The 23,645-nt window shown below is 47.8% G+C and overlaps 1 protein-coding gene across 1 annotated transcript; it reads right to left on the bottom strand.

The window, feature by feature from the left end:
• Positions 1-454: 454 nt before the first annotated feature.
• On the bottom strand, positions 455-23,480 carry HADHA (hydroxyacyl-CoA dehydrogenase trifunctional multienzyme complex subunit alpha). The gene is made up of 20 exons (XM_015859744.3): positions 23,371-23,480; positions 18,552-18,593; positions 18,393-18,463; positions 17,766-17,899; positions 16,395-16,533; positions 15,284-15,403; positions 15,096-15,198; positions 13,593-13,715; positions 12,828-12,946; positions 11,869-11,925; positions 9,069-9,178; positions 8,446-8,580; positions 7,781-7,952; positions 7,027-7,113; positions 5,442-5,582; positions 4,455-4,523; positions 3,484-3,679; positions 2,504-2,618; positions 1,780-1,925; positions 455-984 (listed from the first exon to the last, which is right to left on the bottom strand). The coding sequence occupies exons 1-20, from the start codon at positions 23,456-23,458 to the stop codon at positions 839-841; spliced, it is 2,313 nt and encodes a 770-aa protein (XP_015715230.1). The 5' UTR covers positions 23,459-23,480; the 3' UTR covers positions 455-838.
• Between the last annotated feature and the right edge of the window lie 165 nt (positions 23,481-23,645).

A 23,645-nucleotide genomic window follows, 5' to 3' on the forward strand; every position in this document is an offset into this window, starting at 1 on the left:
CACCATGGCAAGGTGGAGGCCAACAGGGCTCTGAAATCTGTGACAGGTGCAGAGATTTAAAGCCTTTTAGTTTAAATTGAGCTCTCCCCACGGGGGGACCCTTCTGGCCTTTGGCTGCTTGATTCGCAATTACAGGCGGGTCCATCTGCCAAGATAACACTGGCGGCAGCGCTCAGGGCCAGACAAAAGAGCCGGAGGCTCCTTGCAGGCACTGATGGATGGTGGAGGTGACAGAGCAGGGCTTTGTTCTGCACTGCCGGCCTTTTTCCACTCCCCCCCCAAACCCCCCTTGGTTGCTCTCACAGCTCAGCAGGCGGCCAGCAAGTGTGGGTGGCCCACAATGTACTGAGAGGAGCCCTGAGGATTGCCTGAACGCTTTATTTCCACCCCAGAGTGGGTCTGTTTCCTGGTGCTGAGGGGCTGAGCCCCAGGGAGAGCGGAGGAGAAGCAGGCATAGAGTCCAAACCCAAGAGATGGGGATTTATTGGTGGAGGTTCATAGAAAGGTAAGGCCTCAGGGCCAGTCGTGTGGAGGATGGCGCCTGCCAGGCCCCAGAAGCACTGGTAGGGTGCAACATGGAGGTAAATGTAGAAGGAATTCTCTCTCTCAGCCCCCAGGCTCACAGCGGCACAGGACGGATGTGCCCAATGCACAGTAACTGATAAGGCACTTGAAATGAATACAAGCAACAAGGCAATCTGCTGCCACCCTTCTTCCCTTTCTGCCTCTCCAGGGTGCCTTGCAGATTAACCTTAAAGAGAATCGGGTGTTGGTAGAGCTCTGGTGCCCCCGGGGCTCGGGCTGATGGTGTATCACAGGTGGGCATCGTGGGCCACGCTCACTGGTAGAACTTCTTGCCTGGGCTGTTGGTGTAGTCCAGCAGCAGCTGGCATGGTGTGAACTGGCAGCCATAGACGGCCTCGTACTTCCGCAGCTTGTCCACCAGCTGCTTGGCACCGTAGGAGTCCACAAACCTGAAAGGACCTGGGAGGACAGGAGGGGATGTGCTGAAGAAAGGAGGAGCACTAAGGCTACTGGAAAGGTGACAACACTGGATTTGGCCGATATGCCATGGAATCATAGAATCCTTAAAGATGGATGGGACCTCTGAAGGCCATCTAGTCCAACTCTCCTGCAGTGAACAGGGACACCACAGCTACATCAGGCAGCACAGGGCCTGGTCCAGCCTCACCTTGAGAGTCTCCAGGGATGGGGCATCAACCGCTCTCACTGTGAAAGGCTCCTTCCTTACATCTAACCTAAATTTACTCTTTTTAAGCTTAAAACCATCTCCCCCTACTCTATCACCACAGACCCTGCTAAAAGTTTGTCCCTCCTTTCCTGTTGCTCCCCTTTAGATACTCAAGGGTGTTGACTGCACCCCACACTTGGTGCCATCTTGCTGAGGGTGCACATAACCCCACTGTCAATGTCACTGAGGAAGGTACTAGAGCGTATCAGTCCCAGATAGGACATTCTCCAGAGGAGAAACCCAGCTGCTGACACAAGAAGCCAGCATCTCATCCTATGCACGAACCCAGCCCAGAGGGGAGCAGAAGCATCCTGCCATCTTTGTGCAGCCCTCTTTGTCAGACCAAACAAAAACAACAGTTGAAATGTGCAACCTAAGATTGGTAGCAAAGCTTTGAGTGTCCCTGCATGCCAGAGAACACCCTGGGGGTACAAGGCTACCTGCAGAGAAGGGGACAAGCAAATTACTTTGATTCCACTCCTAGTCTGAGATTGTGAGGAGGGATGTACCAGGTACCTGACACTTACCTCCCAAGTAAGGTGGGAAGCCCAAACCAAACACAGCACCAATGTCTCCCTCCACAGGACTGCTGAGGATCCCTTCCTGCAGGCACATGGCTGCCTCGTTCACAAACCTCGTCACCAAGCGCATCTGGATGTCCTCATCAGTACAGCTGTAAGGAAATAAATCTTTCAGGGCTGTGCAGCTTAAACAGTAGAGAGTAACAGAGAGTATATATAACAGAGAGTATGTGAAGAAAGAAGGGACAGGGAAAGGACTGGGGAGAAATCTTTTCTCATTGGAGTTGTCTCCAGCCATGTGAGGTCAAGGACTGCTGAGTTCTGTGCTATGACTCAAGGCAGGCACGTAAGAATGCAAGGAGTTGATCTGGCCAGATGGGAGCTGCTCCAGGAGACATTTCAGTCTCCGGCTGCACAACAGGTCTGACACATGAAGGCCATGGTTACCTACCTGCTCTGACAAACCCAGCCACCACAGGAAACCCTTCTGTAAAGGTGTTCAAGCAAGGACTGATGAATTCAAAGATGCTCTACTATAAGCACAGGCTCTCCCGAGCCAACAGCCTGCTCCCCTACATGGGAGCTGGTAACAGCCAACTGGCATTCAGAGTGACCCTGTGTTCAGTGCTGTCCTTCAAGGCTCCTGGTGCAGACATTGTGCTTGGAGCCAGGAGGAGCCAGGCAGTGCATGAGCCAGATCACAGAACCGCACAGCACTGCAGGTACTTACACTTCAGGTTTAGCTGGCAACTTGAACTGCGCCAAGACCTCATCCATGCCAGAATTCAAGCTCCTGTTTTTCACCCCCTCCTGGTAAACATAGAAACCCTTCCCTGCCTTGCGACCTGCCAGGGGGAAAAAAAAGACAGTTACACCTTGCCATTTGTCTCACATGCTCACAACACCTTGGCCTCTGACCTCGTGACTCCCACTTCTGTTAGTGTGAGCAGATTCTCTCAGCACAGGCAGCTTCTCTGCTCTTCACAGCAAGTCTGTTTGCTGCCTCACCATGGAGGGAGGGAAGGGGCTCACATCCAGCTGGCTCCTTGGCAAAATGCTGCCACTTGTGCCAGGCCCCAGTGCCTTCATTAGGTCCAGGGGACAGATACATAATGTCACCATTTGCATGGCTTTGGCAGTAAAAAAGATGCAGTCCTTGACCATAAGAGCAAAGGACAGAGATGACAAGAACAGTAACTCTAACTGCCAGATTCTGGTCACAGCAAGGGTTGTTTGGAGGGTGAGAGCTGCCATAGCCTAGACACAGGTCCCAATGCTGCACATAGCTCCATCCTGGCACACTCAGAGGCATGGCTGACTCTTGAACCAACATGAAACAGCCTTTACCACAAGGACAGAGCCATCACCTTCCCTCCAGTGGAGCTTCTATAAACCTCAGGTCAGAGCTTGCTTCATTTCAGCACATTCATTCCCAGACACTTGCTTCTAATGTCCCTGCACGTGCAGGTTCAATGAAAGAGCCAGACAGAGCTTCATGGCATCCTGCTTGCTGCTTTCAATCGCATCTCTGGCTGCAGAAGTCATTTCTAAAAGGAAGGTCCCAAGGCTTACTCAGGGTACAGCTTCCCATCCCTTTCCTAGGACTGTTCTGCCTGCTCTCACCTGAAGCAGAAGAGGCTGGTGGATGCAAAATACTTTTCCTTGAAAAAAAGGGGGAAAACGTTGGATCACAACAGCATAACATCTTACCTAAGAAGCCTTTCTGTACCATGAGCTTGAACAAACCGATGCTGCCACCTCCAAAGCGCTCGCCGAAGGCTTTGCCGAGATCCTCAGCCACATGTGTGGCCACGTCCACACCAACCTCATCAATCAATGTGGCAGCACCCACCGGAAAGCCAAAGGCTGTAGAGATGGCATCTATTTTCTTTGGGTCAATGCCCTCCTGCAGTGATAGAAGGGGAAGAAGTGACATCTCTGGAAACCCACTGTGGGGGTAGAAAGGGCTATCTGGCGTCACAGATGGTGACAACCCCTGTTAGCTGCTTGAGAACAGAAAGGAGCAGTGTAGTTGTGCTCCCAGAGCTCCCAGTTCTCCCCTGACTTTGTACAAAGAGGAAAACCCCAGGCACCACATCTCAGCAGACCACATTACAGCCAAGAAAAGGCTGAAGATAACCGCAGGCACCGAGGCTGGTGCCTCACTTCATTCATCCTTTGTAATCCTTGTAACTTGCAATGCAAACTCTGCCTCATGTGTTTCTTAAATGGTTTGAAATCTAAATCCAGCACTGCAACAATTGTCCAAACGAGCTTCCCAACCACTCTGGGTGAGAGGACACATATCTAGTAAGAGTCTGAGTAGAGGAACTGGGCCAATGGTTTGGAATCCTGTGGAAACCCATCATCAGACTTCAGTGGAATTTTATACCTTCTGAGTATTTCCAAGCCAGGATCTGGGGAGAAAACCCCTCCCTAGCGGACACTTGGAGGTATGGTTTATTAAGTGCTAATGGTTCAATGTGCAGCTTCAGCTTCCTGTCAGGGATGTAGTGAGACAACAGCCACTTTGTGGGTTTACCTTACACCATTAGTTCCCCTGTCTGGCAGGCTTACCCTATTTCCCTTCTCAGCCAGAACTTAGGCCAGGCTGACAGGGCAAGGAAGCAGCAGAATTTACACTACTGTTTGGTGGACACAGTTGCCAATGGGATACACACCTGGAGAACTCGGGCCACTTCTGCCAGCATTGGTGCCAGGCACCTCGTAGTGTAGAAACCAGGTCCATCCTAGGGAAGAAGAGCACATGAGGGAAGCAGGTGAGGAAAAAAACTGCAGGAATAAACCTCCTCTATCAGCAGCACAAGAACAGAGGCTACAATACCATTCTGGGAAGCATCCGATGTGGGGGAGATGGTTACAGAAGCAGCAATGTACTACACTGGCCTTTAGAGATGCCTGGAGCACTTTCTGACTGGCCAGTTTTCCCAGCATCGCCAGGGAGACCTGCTCTGCATTACTGGGAGCTTCACACACCAGTGAGACCAGTCCAAAACTACACTTACCCGACTACTCTAAGCCTACAGGCTAAACCTCCCATGCAGATGACACAGCACTGCTGATTGTTTTCCACTACAAGAGCGTGAGACAGTTCTGTTTTGAGGGCTGTGTGCTCAACAGAAGCCATCACTCCAACCTAATACTCCATGGTGGCTTTGATTCTCTTCTGCTTTCACCTATGAATCACAGCAGTTTGTTCTCAGGTCCTGCCTCTCTTCTCCCTCTGCTTTGCATAAGTCTTCCTCTGCACTCACACACATATCACACAGAATTTAAATCCAGGAAGAGGATGGTTACTGCTCATAGGCCCCTGTCCCTGCATCTACCCAGACAGAAGAGGTAGAGTGGTCCTGCCCACACTCTGTTCCATCCCTGATGCATCTACAGACTGCAGCCCCCTGGAAGCTGCTTAGAGCAGGGATGCAGCTTCTTATGCTGATCCACCAGACTTCTACTGCTTGTCTGGCCCTTCAAGGTCACTCCAAGAGACATGTGAAGGATCAGCTAGGCATCTGTCTTATTCTAACCTCCATTTTCACACAGTAGCTCATGTCATCTTATCCAAAGCCACGCGAGCCTTCTTTCAGTGCACAAGCCCACTCTTTTATTTATAATCCCAACATGTATTTTATGCAGCGTTCCCTCACCTTGACCACAATGACAACTTTGCCTTGTTTGAGGCCAAGAGCAACAACAGAAGCAGTTGTGTCCTGGGATGTTTTGTCTGTAGTGATGATTTCCAGCAGCTGCATTTTGTCAACAGGGGAGAAGTAGTGCATCCCAATCACCTAGGAAGAAGAGCTCAAGGTTAAGACACATTCTATGTCACACTGTAAACTACTGGACAAAAAAGTGAGGAGCCCAGCCACAGACTTTACTGTATCCCTTTCCAGTGGGAGGACACTTTTCCTCTCTCCTCAGCTTTCCCAAGGAAGCAGCACACGTCCCACAGCTCTTGCCTCAGTGAGGATTTAGATATGATGATTACAGGATTGAGAGCGTGGCTCAACCCTCTGCTAATGGTCTGGCAGCAAAACTTATTGACCTGTCTAGGAATCTCAGCTGAGCTCAGTCTCCAGGTGAAGCACAGGCACTGTGTGATCTGCAGGTGCTCTCTGACCTGACCTGGGAGAGCAGCATCATGCTTGGGTGGTGCTCCTTCAGGAGTCTGGATGTGGCAGAATCCCTGTGTACAGCTAGTAATTTTTTTTTCTTGGGGGAAGGAAAGCGGGGGGGGGGGGTGATGAAGCCTATCTAAGGACAAGAAGGCATGATTTCAGCAACTAATTACAGAGATAAGTAACAGCATTTAAGAGATGATTATTCATCTGCATGCCTCTTCCTCCTAATGTGGCCATGTAATCAGGATGTCACCTTCATTTGTCCTGGAAGCTACACTTGGCACTAAGACCTGCACAAGTCAGAGGCACCTTGGAGGACATTTGCAGTCTGCAAAACTAATCAAAGAAAATACCTTAATTAGTTAACTGATTTCCTATTCGTTTCCCCATAAAGAGTCATTATACAGGCAATTTATTCAGCAAGAGGATGTTATTTTCAAGTATGAACAACTCAGATGCAATTTGCATTTCCAATGCAACTACGGTCTGAACAACAAACCAAAAAGAGACTCATGAAGGTCACCGAATCCTCCAACGGTGGGGAGGGCACATTGTTACTCTATGACCCTTACAGGCATCCATGGAACTTGTACAGTAAGATGAGCCTCTCAGGCAATGCACTGCCCTGGGCAGCTTTTAAACCACTGCAAAATTGCCATGGGCAACTCTACATTTATATTTGTGGAATAATTTCCACCTGATCTCTACAGCTTCCCTTTCCTTCTCCTCAAGAACCTACTGCCTCCATATCCTACCTATCTAAAAAGCCTTGGCTGCCCCTTTGGTTTCAGCACCTCTGAATTCAGCCTTCCAGCCTGCAACTTTCCTTCTCTTTTTTGCTGCCAGATTAGTGCCTTCTCCCTGAGGAGGAACATTCCCACTGTGGTAAAGTCACTCCTACATCTAACCAGCCATTAAAATGACTTAGGTCTCCCTGTCTGAAGCATTTCTCAGCTTGAGATTAATGTAGTTTCTCTGCCCACTGTGAGCATTAACACATTCTGGGGAAAAAGCAGAAGATCCCAATGCTTGTCTACAGCAAAACCATTTTGTCACTACAGACAACACAGCACAGAGTAGACTCACAGGCTCTTTGGTACTGGTTACTCACCTTCTCTGGCCTCTGGCTAGCAGCAGCAATTTGTTTGATTGGGAGGGCAGATGTGTTACTGGCGAAGATACAGTGAGGAGGGGTTACCTGTGGCAGGGGGTAGAATAAACACTTTAAATGCACTGAAGTCAGACGTGATGTACAGAGTCTGAGAGAACAGTGCTAGCACAGAGCACTCCCAGCACCTGCTAATGCCTGAGGCATGAGGAAAAACTGATTTTCTCTGCCAGTGTTATAAGTTTATTCTAAGCAGCAGCTCAACTCAGCCAGGCCTGACTTCCACTGGGGGTCTGCAGTATCAGTCAGTTCCAGAGCTCCTGTGACTCTGCAGTCCACTATAATCACACTGGGTGCCAAAGTGAGGGACTTCAGAGGAGCACAGGCCAACTGCTTTAGCAAACAGTTATTTCCCCAAGTGTGCTCTTGAACAGAGAAGAGCAGTGGCAGCAAGCCAGGGATAGGTAAAGGACAAGCTGTGGAGACACCAAAGGACATTACTGTCATTCTGCGCTCAAAAGAATGCAAGATTTTCTGGAGTAGCTCCCAGGAGTCAGGGAATGTTGGAACTGACCCCGTTCAGCTTAGAGCTATTGACTCCTTATTCACAGAAAGGGAAGACTGGCCTTGACACTTGCCCATGTACTGAAATGAGCAACTTGCAGCATAAGATGTGAGAAACCCATTGGGCGAAATACCCTGAGTCTCCATCATACAGTGGCCATGTCTGGTGTAGCTGCTCAAAACCAATACTCACAGCCTCCACTTCCTTCAGCACTTTGTGCTTGATGTTAATGTCCTCGAACACAGCCTCAATCACCATGTCTGCTTTCTCAAAGCCCTTGTAGTCTAGCTGGCCTGTCAGGTTGCTGAGAATAGAGTCCCTCTCAAACGATGTTAGCCTCTTCTTCTTCACCTTGCCATTCAACCTAGGGAAGAACATCTATCAGAGAGCCTGCAGAGGCCAGCCCAGACTGCTGGATGTACACTGTGACATCAAGGATTTCCCTACCTCCTGGAACAGGCACCCAAAATACTATCTCCAATTCAGCAGGATTGTCATTGGACTATCCTGCCATCTGGAAAAAAGGAGAGCCCTGCTCACACAACTTGGTATATCAGCCAAGACTACTCCCTCCCACCTTACCTCTATAAGCTACTAATGAACCTAATAACAAAAGCAATCATCAGTTAGGCGGTCCACCTACTTAATGGGCTAAGGCTGAGTACTCTGGCTCTATTTCATAGCAACACCTCAGCTCACTGCATAGGGCAACCTTACATGAAAGCATTTCTGTGACAATTAATGGCAGAAGCTTCCAGAAGAACAGTGGTGTCACAAGTTTCTGACTGCCAGCAAACAAAGGAACATTGTGACTAAAAGAAGCCCCATCCCATGCAAACTCCTGCAAGCTCACATACCCTTTGAAGACTTGCTGCTGTCCTCTGTCCAAGCCTTTCTGCACTGTGTCTTTCAAAATGGTCTTCACACCTTTATCCACTGAAACCTGTGCAATCCCAGCTCCCATGAGCCCTGCTCCCAGCACTGCCAGGGTCCTGTAGAGAAAGCGTGTGTGGGGGGGAAGCATTAAAAGCTGGAAATAGCTGAATTTCCATTGCTGTGGTCAGACTCTCACAAGTAAGAGTCACAAAATCATTACGACTGGAAAAGACCTCCAAAACCATCAAGCCCAACCACCAACCCATCACCACCATACCCAATAAACCACGCCCTTAAGTGCCACATATACCTACTTCTTGAACAGCTCCATGGATGGTGACTCCACCACTCCCCTGGCCAGATTTCCAATGCTTAATCACTCCTTCAAAGAATCAATTTTTCCTAATATCCACCCCGAATGGTGTCCAAAAAGGCACTATTTTTAACGCAACATGATTTAATTTGCGGGTGAGACCTCCAAACTATGGAATATTAACATTCCCAAGGTTGGAAATCTCCCTTCGGCTTTTCAGAACTCTGGATCAAAAGCCTCTCAGCAGACGTCCTCCATCTCCCCCTTCACACACCCCACATTTGCACTTACTTGACCTCACGCTGAGGTGTTCCAAACTTGTTCTTCTTGCAGTGCACCTGCCCGTGGTAAAGTCCAATCAGAGCCTTGGATTCATTGGTCATTGCAAGTTCGCCAAAATTCTGGAAGAAAGGGAATAGGGAAGCAAAAATTTAAGTCCTTAACAAAGCTGTCACTCTTCCAAGCATGCACAATCAAAAACATGGCTATGGGTCAGCACCTACATAGATGAGTCATCTGGAAATGGACACACAGGGCTCACTTTGCATCATTACCTCCCACGCAGGCCAGCAGTAAGGAACTGCTCTGCTCAGTGTCATTTCCCATGAACAATAGATTGCAAGGAGTATATACACCTCTAAAACACAGAAGTGCCTGCAGGAGTGGGGGTCTGCCAGAGAGCAAAAGCAGCCATCATTTTTGTGTGCCCATCTCTTTCCTTCCCCACTAACGCATTCAAAACTCGTTTCCACTCATCCTGGGAACCTCCAAGCATAGCTCTGGGGAGGAGCATTCACTGGCAGGGTAAGCCAGAGGTGAAGCTGCTGCTTTGCCAGCTCTGAGGGCCTTATAGAGCAACACAGGAGCCACTTCTGCTTCCCCCAGTGATAATAATTGACAGACAAGAGACTAGAGTAAGAAGCGACCCTTTCTCTTCCATGTGCATCCTGCATTAGCTAGGACCATTGTCCCGGCTGCTTCCAAGTGAAAGGGTCCTGCACTCAGACTTTGAAAACAATCTCTGAACAGGCCAGTTCTCACTGACAGCAGGACTCTGATGCTATTTTCAGAGGATCACAAAGAGGCCACGAAATCAAAGGCCTGCATAATCTCTCAGCATTCAGCATGAAAGAGGAAAGGAGACAGGAAGACAAAAGACAGCCAGCCTACGGGGACTGCAAACTAATGATGTTGTCTGAGCCAAATCAGCTTGGGAAAACCATTGATATAATGGAGTGTGCAGCAGGCAGTATCTTCCCTCACTACTGTCCTCTGAGTTAAAGGCTTGTTAAAACATCAGAAATGAGAAGATTGGAAGAGAACCTGTAATTCTCCTATCCTAAAGGAAAGGAGGAGGCATTAGAAAAGGCACGACACGGACTCTTATTCTTTAGGGGTTCCTGGTAAGATCTTCATCCTGCTGCTATTCTCAGGAAATAAACCACTCATTCTTTTCTGTAAGGAACAGAATATCCCGAGTCTTTTATTCAGCATCAGATCAAATGTGGGTGGAATGAATAACTAGAACAGAAAGTTCTGGGTGGGGGGTTGCATCTAGGAGGTCACTGCTAAGGTACAAGGCAGACAGCTACATCTCAGACCAGGACTTCATCACCAGAAGAGAACAAAGTAACCTACTGACAAAGCATGAGAAACTGCTGGATGTGCCAGACAGCAGCATGAAAAGCCAATGAAGGCTGCAGGCAGCGCTATGTGAACGGGCTGCATTTCAGCAGTGAAGGGGCAGTGATGTGACAGATGGTCCGAATACACAGATAAACAGATGGGCATGTTGTGGATCTTCTGGGGATCCACAAGTTGCAATGCCAGCAGTGCTCAGGTAATGACATCAGAACTGCTGTGCAAGGCCAGGGTTACCTCATCTATATCAAAAATACTAAGTTACTAATTACTTAAGAGTTTTTGGTGATAAACTCAACAAACATGGCATGGAAGTAAAGAACTGAATGGAAAGGAAGGGCAAAACAGGGGTTTATTTCACAGAATCAATGAGTCACAGAATGGCTGAGATTGGGAGAGACCTGTGGAGACTGTCCTGTCCAACCCCATTGCTCAAAGCAGTCAACTGGGGCAGGCTGCTGCATTCAGCTGGGTTTTGAACACCACGGAAGATAACTCCATAGTCTCTGGCCAACCTGTGCCAGTGTTCAAACACTTCCATAAGCAGAAATAAGTCTCTCATGTTTCAGTGAAATTTATTGTGCTCTGGTTGTGCCCAGGACCTCCTATCCTGCTAGTGGATACCAAAGCATGCAGCTATTCCTTCTTTATTACTTCTGGTATTTATACACACTGGTAAGATCCCCCCTGAGCATTCTCTTCTCGAGGCTGAAGAATTCCAGCTCTCTCAGCCTCTCCTCATGTGTCAGATGCTCTGGGACTCCAATCATCTTTGTGACCTTCTTTTGGACTCATCTGCCTGTTGTGGAGACTAGAGCTGCTCCTCTCAAGGGGCAGAACTTGGCCCTTCCCTTTGCTGAACCTCACAAGGCTCCTGCCTGCCCAGCTCTCCTGGCCTGCTGAGGTCACTCTGAATGGCCAGTACTAGCAGTACTCCCACTGGAGTGGTTGCTAAATAAGGCCAGCTCCACTGAGGGATAAGGGAAGAGAAGCCCTGTTCTGTGTAGGGAAACCACTATTGAAAACAAACAAGAACATCACAAAAACATCACCTCTAGGTTACCCGTCCCACGTGTCAAACGGAACAAACAAATATTGCTCAGATACACAGAGAAACCAAACACAAAGTCCTGCTATGTGAAACCCAGATCAGTGAACTCAGCCTGCTTTTCCCAGCCCAGGAAGACTAAACAGATAGGAATGAGATGAAGCACAAGCTTTCACAGATGAAGAACCCTGAAAAAAGCCCCCCAAAACTAAACCAGAACAACAAGACCAGTTCTGTTGTTCAATATAGGCCTTTTCCACAGCCCCGCTTGCAGTAGAGTGGGCAGGGATCCAGGCACCATTTTAAGCAGCCTGTGGAGAATATTATCCTTTGTGTGTACGGTTAAACTCACCACACATCTATACAGCTTATTTATTGCTACCTGGGATCTCATCTTCTTACCTGGGATTCAGCGAGGTATCCGGTGTCATGCCCCTGATCAAGACCAGCCTTTACGACCTATTTAAAAACAACAATAAAGATTTCCCATGACTAAAGGCATGTCCACCAACAGCTGTGCTATCATAATTGCTTAGCTGCACCTCCCGTTTTCACCAGTGACCACTATTGAGTATTCAAAGGGCGCTTCAAACACTCTGGGTCCTGTTCATGCTGTTCAAAGCAAAGTTAGGAATCACCTTGTCCTAGCACAGAGTAAGTACCATGGCACTGAGTTTTCTGCCAGGTTGGTATTTACACACACCTTACGGATTCAGGAATTGTTTCAGCAGGACTCTGCTCCTGTAAGGTCAGAGCTCTCAGTTAGAGGGTGATGTTCACAGGTTTTAGAGGTGAAAAGTCACTTAAAAGAAACAAAAATCCAACCAAGGATAATGTCTGCAATACAATGCCTGTTTTAACCTTTTGTGGGGTTAGTGTTAGGAAAACAGCACTGGTTTTATTGACAAAGTTTTACAGACAAAGTATTCCAAGCTAAGCATTCCTTCACTTGGGTTTCATACAATCATAGAATGGCCTGGGTTGAAAAGGACCATAATGACCATCTGGTTCCAACTGCCCTGCTGTGAGAAGGGTCGCCAACCAGCAGAACAGGCTGCCCAGAGCCACATCCAGCCTGGCCTTAAATGCCTGCAGGGATGGGGCATCCACAGCCTCCTTGGGCAACCTGTTGTTCCATTACCATAGAAACTAACAATCATGTTCTGGGAAGCTATTCTGAATTTTACCATTTTTTGCTGGGCAGACCACACAACCAGCCCCCATCTTCTATAAAGATCAGTCACTACCCATGGCTTGGCTGAGAAGAAGGAAACACCAACCCTGTGCCCGTTGTCATGTTATTTACCCCAAAGATCCATCTTCATTTAGGTGGTTTTCTTATGTCTCACAGTGAGCATTACCTCAATGATTTTCAGTGGAGCAGGGTACAGTCCTTTGGTTTGCTTCTGAACTTTGGTCTCCACCGTCTTGTAGACTTGCTGCCTCACAAATGGAAGAGCCATTGCATAGTCTGTTAACCCTGCAAGATGGAACAAAGCATGTCTCAGCACAGTGGCCTGTAATCAGCCTTAAAATAACAAAACCAACAGTTAAATAGTAGAATCACAGAATCACTCAGGTTGGAATGGACCTTAAGGATCATTGAGCTCCAACCACTCTTCTGTGGGCAGGATTGCCAACCTCTAAACCAGGCTGTCTAGGGCTTGATGCAACCTGGAGGTGTGAATGTTGTGTAGCTGCAATATGAGTATGCACAAAAAACTCAGCTAATCACAGGTAGCATGATCTGCTCAGGAGGCATCTGTGGCTTTCTCTATGGATAAGTCTCTTCTAGGGCTAAGGTATCCTCCTAATGTAACTGCAAAGCAGAACTGAACAGAGGGATGTCAATTTCCAGGCTCTGTTAACTGTACAAGGGCATGACTAAAGAGGATCAGTTCAGGGCACACCACCATGTCACTCCTCACCTGATTACATAAGCTTTGTACAGAACCTGCAACTGCACAGCGACCTTCTAACCACCAACCCACCTGGCTCAGGAGACAATTTACAGCATCAAATAACTTTGCTTTGATGACAAAACTATGTAGGAGCATGACCTCTGAGCAAGGCTGGATTAATATTCACTACAGTTCTTCGGCTTGGGCTGTGGTGCCCAGACTTACTCTGTACTAGTCCTTTTGATCTCTTGGCAGACACAGTCTTGTTGGCTAACCCTCTGGCAAAGCCAATTGCTACCTCCTCCAAGTACTCAATTGTTCGTGCATCTGGAGCCTTCACACCTGGCCCTGTGAACAAAAGAAAAGTCTTGAGGAAACACAACAGAATTTACCATTGATGAGAGGGTGTGACAGTAACAGGATATTCCTTTTAACTGCTACCACTCTGCCCCCTGCCTGCTTGACTTTTCTTGATTCTGAAGGTCTCCAAGATATTTAGTGTTCATACTATTCATACAGAATTGCCAACATGTCAAATCCCAATGGCAGCCAATGGCTGTACACCAATTAAACACAAACACTCATTTCAGAGAACAACAGAAAAGCTTTAGTTGGATGGGAACAAGGCCAGACAGTCAGACCTACTGCTCAAAGCAAGGCCAAGTTCAAAGTCTGGTTTTAACTTGAGAATTCCATCAGGTTACTCAGGAATGGCCCTGAATATGTTTGGTCTGGCTCTGAATATCTCTGAGAATGAAGATCCCATCACCTCTCTAGATCCTTGTTTCACTGTCTGACTGTAAAGACCTTTTTCTAACACCTAACTATCATTTACCTTGTTGCTGTTTGTGCTCCTTCAAATAGCATTACCCCAGCTGAATGGCAATGTGAATACTCAGTAAGGAAGCCCCTTGACACTGGGTGCTATTTGAAGGAACAAGAACTGCCTCCAATGATTGCACATCACCTTTTTTTGTGTTCCTTCTATATTCTAATCTGGATTGAGTCAAGGGTGGTAAGTTAGCCCTTAAAGGTAATTCACACTTCATACACACAGCAGTAAAGCTTCATGAGCAGATTTAACTCAAGCCTGTGCACCATGGAGCTATTTTATAAGTGAGAACCGAGCTAATAACATCTCATCCAGCTGGTCTGAGACAAGGCACACGGGAGCTTCCCTTGCATTTCTCAGGGTAGACAGCAGCACTTTTAAAATAGGCACATATATTTTCTTTGCATTCAGGAGCACTTGGAAGTGCAATCTGCTCTGCAGCCTGCAAGGTTCATCTCCATTCAGCTGAAAGTCAGCAATTCAGACTGCCTAAGCTGTTGGGGGTTGGCCTCTTCTCAAGATCTTGCCACTGGAATTAACATCTGCAGGCTGCATAAGCATTATAGATTCCAGTCTGTTCCTCTGACATGATAAATGAGGAATGTAGGTTCTCAACTTTATTATTAGCTTAAGCGAGAGAGCCAACACTCCTGATGCCCTCTATGCTAACCTTCCCCTGTTCACTTAGCTTTACCCTGACATTTAAAGATCCTTGTACCCATGCTTCAGCAGTGGGAATGAAGATTATCCTGCAGAGAATGGTAACAACTTTGCAGTCTACATGCTCTGCTCCACCTAGATTGTGGCATTAATGGCTTTGCCCCCCATTAAGTTGGAGAGGTTCACCAACAGGCAGCAGATCAGCTTCCTAGCAACTGAAAGGCATAATGCCTGACCTAGTGGGTCCACCAGCTGGTCAACCAGACCCATCTTCTTTGCTCTGTCAGCATTGATGTTCCTCCCAGTCAGCATCATATCAAAGGCAGCAGGAAGTCCCACCTGGAAGCACAGAAAGTGGGTTTTAGAAAAGGGACTACATCATACAGAAGAAGAGTCTGCAAAGTAAAGTTTTCCTCCTCCTTACCATCTTTGGTAGGCGCTGAGTTCCCCCTGCCCCTGGCAGGAGTCCCAGTAATACTTCAGGTGCTCCCAAGACTGTTTTCCTGTCCTTTGTTGCTATTCTGTAGTGACAAGCAATGGCAACCTTAGGAAAAAAAAGGGAAAAGACAACTAAAGGTTTCCCTGGGAAAGATCACAGAAGAACTGGGCATCCATCAAAGATGTCTCTTGTGCACACTGCTTCGGCTTTCCTCCTAATTCTATTCTGAGTCCCTAAGTCAGCTGCTCAAATTCCTTCAGTGCTCATTCACGGCTTCTTCCAGCACACTCAAGGCTGACAGTAACAAGGAGCTACTGATGTGAACATGAGACTAACAATCTGAATCGAGCTGTTTTCAAACCTTGTTAATTTAAATCTCATCAAGACCTTTAAGGGCTAGAGTCACACAATGCATTTAAAGCATGGTCCCGTTTACTGATCAACCATGATATAATCACTTCATCATCAAATCCAGATCACTGTGCTTGTAAAAAGATGTGGTTACTTAAGAAGTATGCAAGCAACTCAAGACTATTCCTATGACATTGCTCCACTTTAGCAACAAATTTGCTCTACGAGTTACTGCAATCTTAGTTTACAATACACTGAGTGAAGATTATGAAGCAGATACTGCATCCAGCTGAAGGGGGAAGGGAGGGAGAAGGGCACACAGGCCAGGGTGGAGTCCAGCCAGGTTCCCCACACTCATCCCTCCCATAGGAACCTTTAAAAGAACAGAAGCTGGTGGGATGTGAGACTCATTTGCAGCCTGGACTCTGCCAGCAGTACTTATGTAAATACAATGCCTGCTGGAAACAGCCTGTTTGCCCCAGGATGCTCTCATCTAAATATTATTCTGGCCCACACACATCATATCTGACTAGATGTCTTCTGACAGAAGCAGGAAAATTAGCACGGCAGAGCTCTGAAGCTCCAAACCATTAGCTTGCCACAAACACATTTGAATGGATGTAATGAATCCATGTCAGGTCTCAAAACCCTCTCAGGGTAGACCTGCGGGTATCATGTGGATAACTTAGAGAACCAGTGCTACCAACTCCCCCTGCTGCTCAGCAGACTCAGAATTGCTCAATACCTCCAGTCCTCCTCCCAGGCAGGAACCACTGATGGCAGCAACTATGGGCTTTGGAGACTGCTCAATTTTTTCTAGCATCTTCTGTCCATCCTGAGAGAGCTGAGTCACTTCCTGAGAAGTCTTGCAGGCTGCAATCATGCTGCAGTGAGGCAGAAAGGCTGATCAGAACTGGAAAAGCACTGAGAAAACAGCAATAAAATCGAGAGTGCTCCAAGGAGTTTGCTCCCCTTATCCCAACAAAGCTCCAGTGACTGACAGACAGGCCAGAGCTATTCAGTCCCAAAGTCTTAGATTAACAGACAACGCAGGAAGACTACTAAATTCAGTGAGTTAAGTCACCACACGCTGACACTGGTTCATGCTTGCAGGCAGTGAATGAGTTTCCTTGTGTCAGGGCTTTGAAAGGCTTTGGGGGAGAAGAGGAAGGGGTCATAGAAAACCTCAAAGCACTTGCCAGAAAGGGTGTGGGGAGAATCCAGAATCACTTTTTAGAGAAGCAGATGGCCAAGGCTCTGATGCTGCACTCCGCCAATTAGAGACTCCCTCAGCCAATTATTCCCATGGAGGCTAGAACTGTTTGCCAGGCAGGCACAATTCAGCAGGCTCGTAGTGCTGAGGCCAGCAGGCACCTCTTAAATACAGCCTGTCCTTTTGCTCTGCTCTCGTTACTCCCTCCTTCCCACCATATCACATATCAAGTGCCCTGGCCTTATTCATGGGCAAAGCAAAAGGTAATACGTTTTTTGAAAGGCTGGTTTGTCATTTACCTTCCTGAAAGCTTAGAGCTTTCTGGCTTTTAATGTCTTTTAAACAATAATTCTGCCCTGCCTGAGGTCAGGACTAACAGCCAATTGCACTCCAGGTCCCAGTGAAAGCACCCACACACCCCGTGAGCTCCCCACAATGAATGGCCTGGGAGGCTGTTTGGATGCTTCACATGGCAGGAAGCCAAGTCCTGCCTCATTGAGGGGCCATACTGGCAGACAACCAGGCACTCAAACCCAGCTTAAATGAAGCTCTGCATGTAAATTATCTGCTCTTGTTGTGTCCCAGCCCAAAGCACAATGCTAACCCCGGAGCCAGGAAAGGAACTTTCCTTGGCTGCACTCCAGCATGCAGGAAGGAATGACCCAATGCTACAAGCAAATCAAGTTTAATGACGAGCTGTGCTCCTTTTTATCAAGGTCCTGACTTTGTCTGAGCAAGCTGCACATCCGGTGCACAAGGACTTCACACCCAGCCTCTGTCTCACCCCTGTGGAGATGTCGGTGACAAACTGCTCAGACTGCACAGCACACCAGGACTCTGACCCCGGTTACCAGACTCTGGGGGAAACACCATCAGCATCACTTGTAACACACCCAAACTTACTCAATATCTGCTCCGGCAATGAAAGAACCTGGCTTTGAAGAGATGAGGACGGCACTTCTGATGGCTTCATTGGTCCAAATCTCATTCATTACTTCAGTAAACTCTGCACTGAATTGTTTGGATAGAGTGTTCACCTGAAGGCAGCAAACAAACATTGTAAATAGGGACTGCAGGAGATGGTGGAGTTTAACCCCTGATTAAACACTGGACTGGGCCATTCAGGAACTTCCCCAGCACGATTATAATCATAGAATCATCAAGGTTAGAAAAAACCTCTAAGATCATGGAGCCCAATTGTCAACCCACCCCCACCGTGCTCAGTAAGCCACCTCCCTCAGTGCCACATCTCCATGCTTCCCAAACACCTCCATAGACAGTGACCCCACCTCCTCCCCAGGCAGCCTGTTCTAATGCTTCACTGCTCTTCCAGAGAAGAAATGTTTCCTAATATCCAACCTGAACCTCCCCTGTTGCAACTCAAGGCCATCACCTCTCATTAAATGTCCAAAAGCTCACTGTCCAATTTTTACTTTGTTCACAGCTTTGAAAGGCTGCAGGTTAGGGATGTTCTTGGTCTGAAATCACGGCATTTTCAGTGCCTCATCTGTACTGCAGTCGAAACAGTACCTTTGAATTTGGTGTGTGGAAGCGTACGACAGCAACATCTCCTTTGATATCACAGCTCATGTGGGTTCTAGCTGGAAACAAATGGAAACACGTTATCAGCTTACGTTCAGTGGGTTTTGGGAAAGGAGATGAACTCACATAGAAAATCTTCAAGCTTACCCTGAAGCGCAGTGGAAGTGGAGACATTACGGCAAGCATAGCCTAAAGAAAAGACATTGCAGATGTTAAAGGAATGCTCAGTAATCCCAGCCGCAGCGTCCCTTGTTCATGTACCCTTCTTGTGCCAAGCACTGTTACAGAAAACCCTAAACCCGCCTGCTCCCTCTTTAAGGCTCTGTGCTACCACCAGAGTTCAGCACACTCCATGCTATGGAAATGACCTTCACACACAGCTTCCAATACAGGAATGCCAAGCTGAGGGCACCAAAGCCTCATTGCTCAAACACTGAGGAGAGACAACAGGGGCAGCACATGGGGGTATTTTGCCATCAGGGCCCACAGTTCAACACAGTAACTTTCAGATCTTGTTGCACTTTGGGGAGTCTGAAGCCTTTAAGTTACATCCTCCAAAGATCAAATAAGTGCCTGACAATACTCAATGTATATGAGACTCAATGTATATAATTACATATACTGCAAAAATACACTTGTGCCTGTGACCTGTGCCAACACAAGCATTACTGCATAGACAGCAGGGAGTGCACCTGCTAACCAAAGCACACAATGTATATTCTCTCCTCTATCAACTAAATACCAGATCTATCCCTACTAATTGCAGGTGGAAGCACCCAGACAAACTCGTTATGTTTCAAGCACTCCAATAATAATCACACAAACAAGTTCTGTCTGCAAGTTAAATCCCAAATCTCCCTTTTTTCTTCTGCTGAGAAACTGTATTTTGTCCAATGACCTTTTGCTACACAAATGAACTCCAGATCCCTTCAAGTGACCTTGATCTGGACCAACAAGATCATCTTCTCCTGCAGACCTATGCATGAATCACTGCCAAAGCTGCTTTAAGTCTGCAATCTAGAAGCATTACTTCTTATATCATACTGCATACGTACCAATGGAAAACTTAGCTGGGGGAGGTGTATGATCAGGAGTGCTGATAGCAAATTCAAGAGGAAAACAATCCCTTTCCCATCAGTTTGGTAGGAAAGCTTGCAAACCCCACCAGCAGGTGATCTCCCCCCCCTCCATAACCCCATGACACAGCTCAGGGCTGCAGCTCCCCTGCACTTCGACCCTCCTTCCATCCCACTGCAGTGCTGGCAGCAGGCTGTGACCTTTGTGCTCCATTCCTCAGCTCCTACACACAGACAAGGCTGAGCTGCAGGATGGAAAGTGTGCGTCGCTCTGCACCCAAATGCCATCTAATAAACAACGAGTGAATGGATTTCCACTCCAAAGTGGCCACAGGTTGAAATGGCTGTGGCCAAACTCATCTTTCCCTTAACTTTTAGGGAACTTGAGGGAACAGGTTGCCCAGGGAGGTTGTGGATGCCCCGTCCTTGGAGGTGTTCAAGGCCAGGTTGGACGGGACCCTGGGCAACCTGATCTAGTAAAGGTGTATGTTTGGTGGCCCTGCCAGGCAGGGGGGTTGGAACTACATGATCCTTGAGGTCCCTTCCAACCCGGGTCATTCTGTTATCTGTGATTTAGTGAGCTGAAGACAGGTGTTTCTGAAACTAAGCACACAGTTGAGCACGGTTTGACATCAATCTCTTTGCCGGACAATGCTCCTCAGCATCACACTCTGCACTTAGAACTCAGCAATATTTTAACCTGGCAAAAAAACCATCACTGTTCTCGACGCCGTCTGAGTTGTTTCACTTTAATCCTGCGTTACTTCCAGGCATATCAGGAAGGAGAATGACATCAAACGAATCTGAGTTGCAAAGCAGATGATCGTGTTCTCCTTCCACACCCACAACCAGATTCTGGTAGAGCAGGGATACCAACATCTCTCCCCAGTGCTTACCAATAGCCTTCTCCATTGTACGTCCCCAATCCAAAGCAATAATAAGAAAAACCTGAAGAAATGAATTAGCCTTATCCTATGGCCAACCACTCTTTTCTTCTTTCCAATTCCTACACGCAGAACAGCTTATGAGAAAACCTGAAACCTCCAATTCGACTTTGCTTTCAGGTTTAGAAAAAGAAAAGATAGGAAGAGAGGGGGGAAAACATTCAAGAGAAAGGCTGAATGAATCTCACTATATTTTAAATACAAACTCTTTGGGAAATGGTAGTGACGTAAGAGTGAGAGCAGCTTAATAACCAAGCGAGGTTTTATCAGGCTTTTCTTTCAGATCCCAGCATGCTCGTGCTTTTAGTTTTGGATGTGGAAGCTATTTTCCACCTTTACTTGGTCACAGCCACAGCACATCTGCTTCAGGAGTCAGATCATTCAGCAGCAGTGTTGGTAACTTGCCTAGATCAGAGCCAGAAACCCCTCCTTCGTGATTCTGAAGGGAACAGCATCAGGCCAGATACACACTGCTGCCATTTCACTAACGAGTCACTCCAGTATTAAAACGTTTAAATACAGACCAATTTTGCCTACTTTACTCCAACTGAAAGACCGTCTGGAGAAAGAGTGCTCCATATGATTGCTCTCAGGACTCAAGACAGACCTTCAGATGCAGCAGAGATCAGAAAACACCTCTTTTCTGACAGCTACTCAGAACCCATTTCCTGCCACTTTCTTTTCTACTCCTTCCCTACCCCAGCACTTCCCCATGCTCACCCAGAGATGGCAGACCACTCAAGCTGGGAACGGGATCCATAGGTGGCTGAGAAAAGGTTCCTTGTGGTCCTGAGCTAAGCTGAGCAAAGCCAACGAGCTGCAGCACTTCCAGCCTCTCGTGTGAGCTGCAAGATGGGAAATGTCTGGCACACTGAGCCTCACTGTCCCCTCTGGGAAGCTGTCAGCACATGTAGCTGAGCAGGTACAGCTTGCTCCTGAGCTTTTCTTTAGTCTACTTACTGCCTTTTGCATGCTTTCTGGCCTGCCCTGGCTTGGTTTGCATGCTGCTTGATAAACGCTTTGTTCCTGCAGTATAACACTATTTAATTATGGTGATAGTAGCTCCAGGACTGTAATGAAGAACATAACTAGAAGAAACAAATCCACCAATGATGGCCCCAGAAACCTCTGGGGTTGCCACAGTTCTGCTCATTATCAACCCTGTAGCAACCGGGTCATGCACAAATCTGCTCCAACACCATATGAAGACAGGCATTAAGTTCCGGGAAACACTGCTTACTTCAGCTCCACATCCATAGAAGACTCTAAGGCCCTTCAGAGCGATAAAACTGGCTGCTTCCAACAGCCTGAGTTATGTCCCCAGATCTCACTTGGGGGTCCTAGTGACTTCTCTCTTTGGAACTTCTATAGGGGAAGCACTGTGAAATAGGTCAAGGAGCAAATGCATAAGGGAGAAATGTTTGTACACCAGAAATAGGGCAGACTGTGGGACAGCAGAGGCACTTCCCCAACCATCTGGGGACACCCTGTGAGTCCCAAAGACAAAGGTGTCCCCCCCCAAGGGGGGCAGGAACACTGAGGTACTATGAGAGCAGCTCAAGGACATAGAGACAACCCTCATACACACACTCAAGGACACAAGGACAGCCCCCAACAGGGGGGGATCCCTCCAAAGGGGTTGTCCAGAGTCTCAAAGGTGAGATCATGGGATGGCAGCTCCCTGAAGGAGGCAAACACCTAAGAGTGCCCCCCCCATACAGGGGCCCCCTCACCACATACCTCAGCAACTCCCATCCCCACCAGCCTCCACGATGACACACACAGAGCCCCTCACAAACCCCCTCCAATGACACATTTATACCTGTATACACCTACAGCCCCTTCACAACACCATCCCTACGACCCTTTACCCTTCAAAACCCCCTCCATTAACACCTTTATATGTGAATACACCTACAGCCCCTTCACAACACCATCCCTACGACCCTTTACCCCTCACAAACCCCCCACCATTAACACCTTTCTATATGGATACACCTACAGCCCCTTCACAACACCATCCATACGACCCATTACCCCACATAAACCCCCTCCATTGACACCTTTATACATGAATATACCTACAGCCCCTTCACAACACCATCCTTACGACACTTTACCCCTCACAAACTCCCTCCAATGACACCTTTATATCTGAATACACCTACAGCCCCTTCACAACACCATCCCTACAACCCTTTAACCCAAATAAACCCCCTCCAATGACACCTTTATATATGGATACACCTACACCCTTCACAACACCATCCCTAGGACCCTTTACCCCTCACAAACCCCCTCCATTAACACCTTTATATGTGAATACACCTACAGCCCCTTCACAACACCATCCTTATGACACTTTACCCCTCACAAACCCCCTCCATTAACACCTTTGTATATGAATACACCTACAGCCCCTTCACAACACCATCCCTACGACCCTTTACCTCTTATAACCCCCTCCATTGACACCTTTATATATGGATACACCTACAGCCTTCACAACACCATCCCTACGACCCTTTAACCCTCACAAACCCCCCACCATTGACACCTTTATATATGAATACACCTACAGCCCCTTCACAGCACCATACCTACGACCCTTTACCCCACATAAACCCCCTCCATTAACACCTTTATATGCGGATACACCTACAGCCCCTTCACAACGACCCTTTACCCCTCACAAACCCCCACCAATGGCACCTTTATATATGGATACACCTACAACCCCTTCACAACACCATCTCTACGACCCTTTACCCCTCACAAACCCCCCTTTACTAACACCTTTATATATGAATACACCTACAGCCCCTTCACAACCCCCCTTATAAGCCCTCCACACCCCCCTACCATCCAACCACCCGTCATTTCAGCACTGCCCCCCACCTCACCGACTCCATTACCACACCAGGCTGCCCCCCACCCATATCTCACCCTCAGCTCCCTGTCGACGAGGCGGGTAATACTTGGTAGCGGCCGCGAAGCGCCCCAAGCTGCCCATAGCGCGCACTGCGGCCGCCATCTTGTTGCGCGCGAGGTCGAATGAGGGAGAGGCCGCCAAGGGAGGGGGGGCTTCGATCCGCCCTTGAGGCTGCCTACATCAGTGCCTGTCTCCGAGCACGATTTGGTTTTGATTCCCTCTCTATTTCATATTATCCATAAAGCTTTAGTGGCTGTAGGTGATAAAGTAAAGGTGATATCAGTCTAGA

Source organism: Coturnix japonica, chromosome 3, assembly GCF_054131305.1.
Source record: "Coturnix japonica strain WE chromosome 3, WE-NBRP24, whole genome shotgun sequence".
Taxonomy (NCBI): domain Eukaryota; kingdom Metazoa; phylum Chordata; class Aves; order Galliformes; family Phasianidae; genus Coturnix; species Coturnix japonica.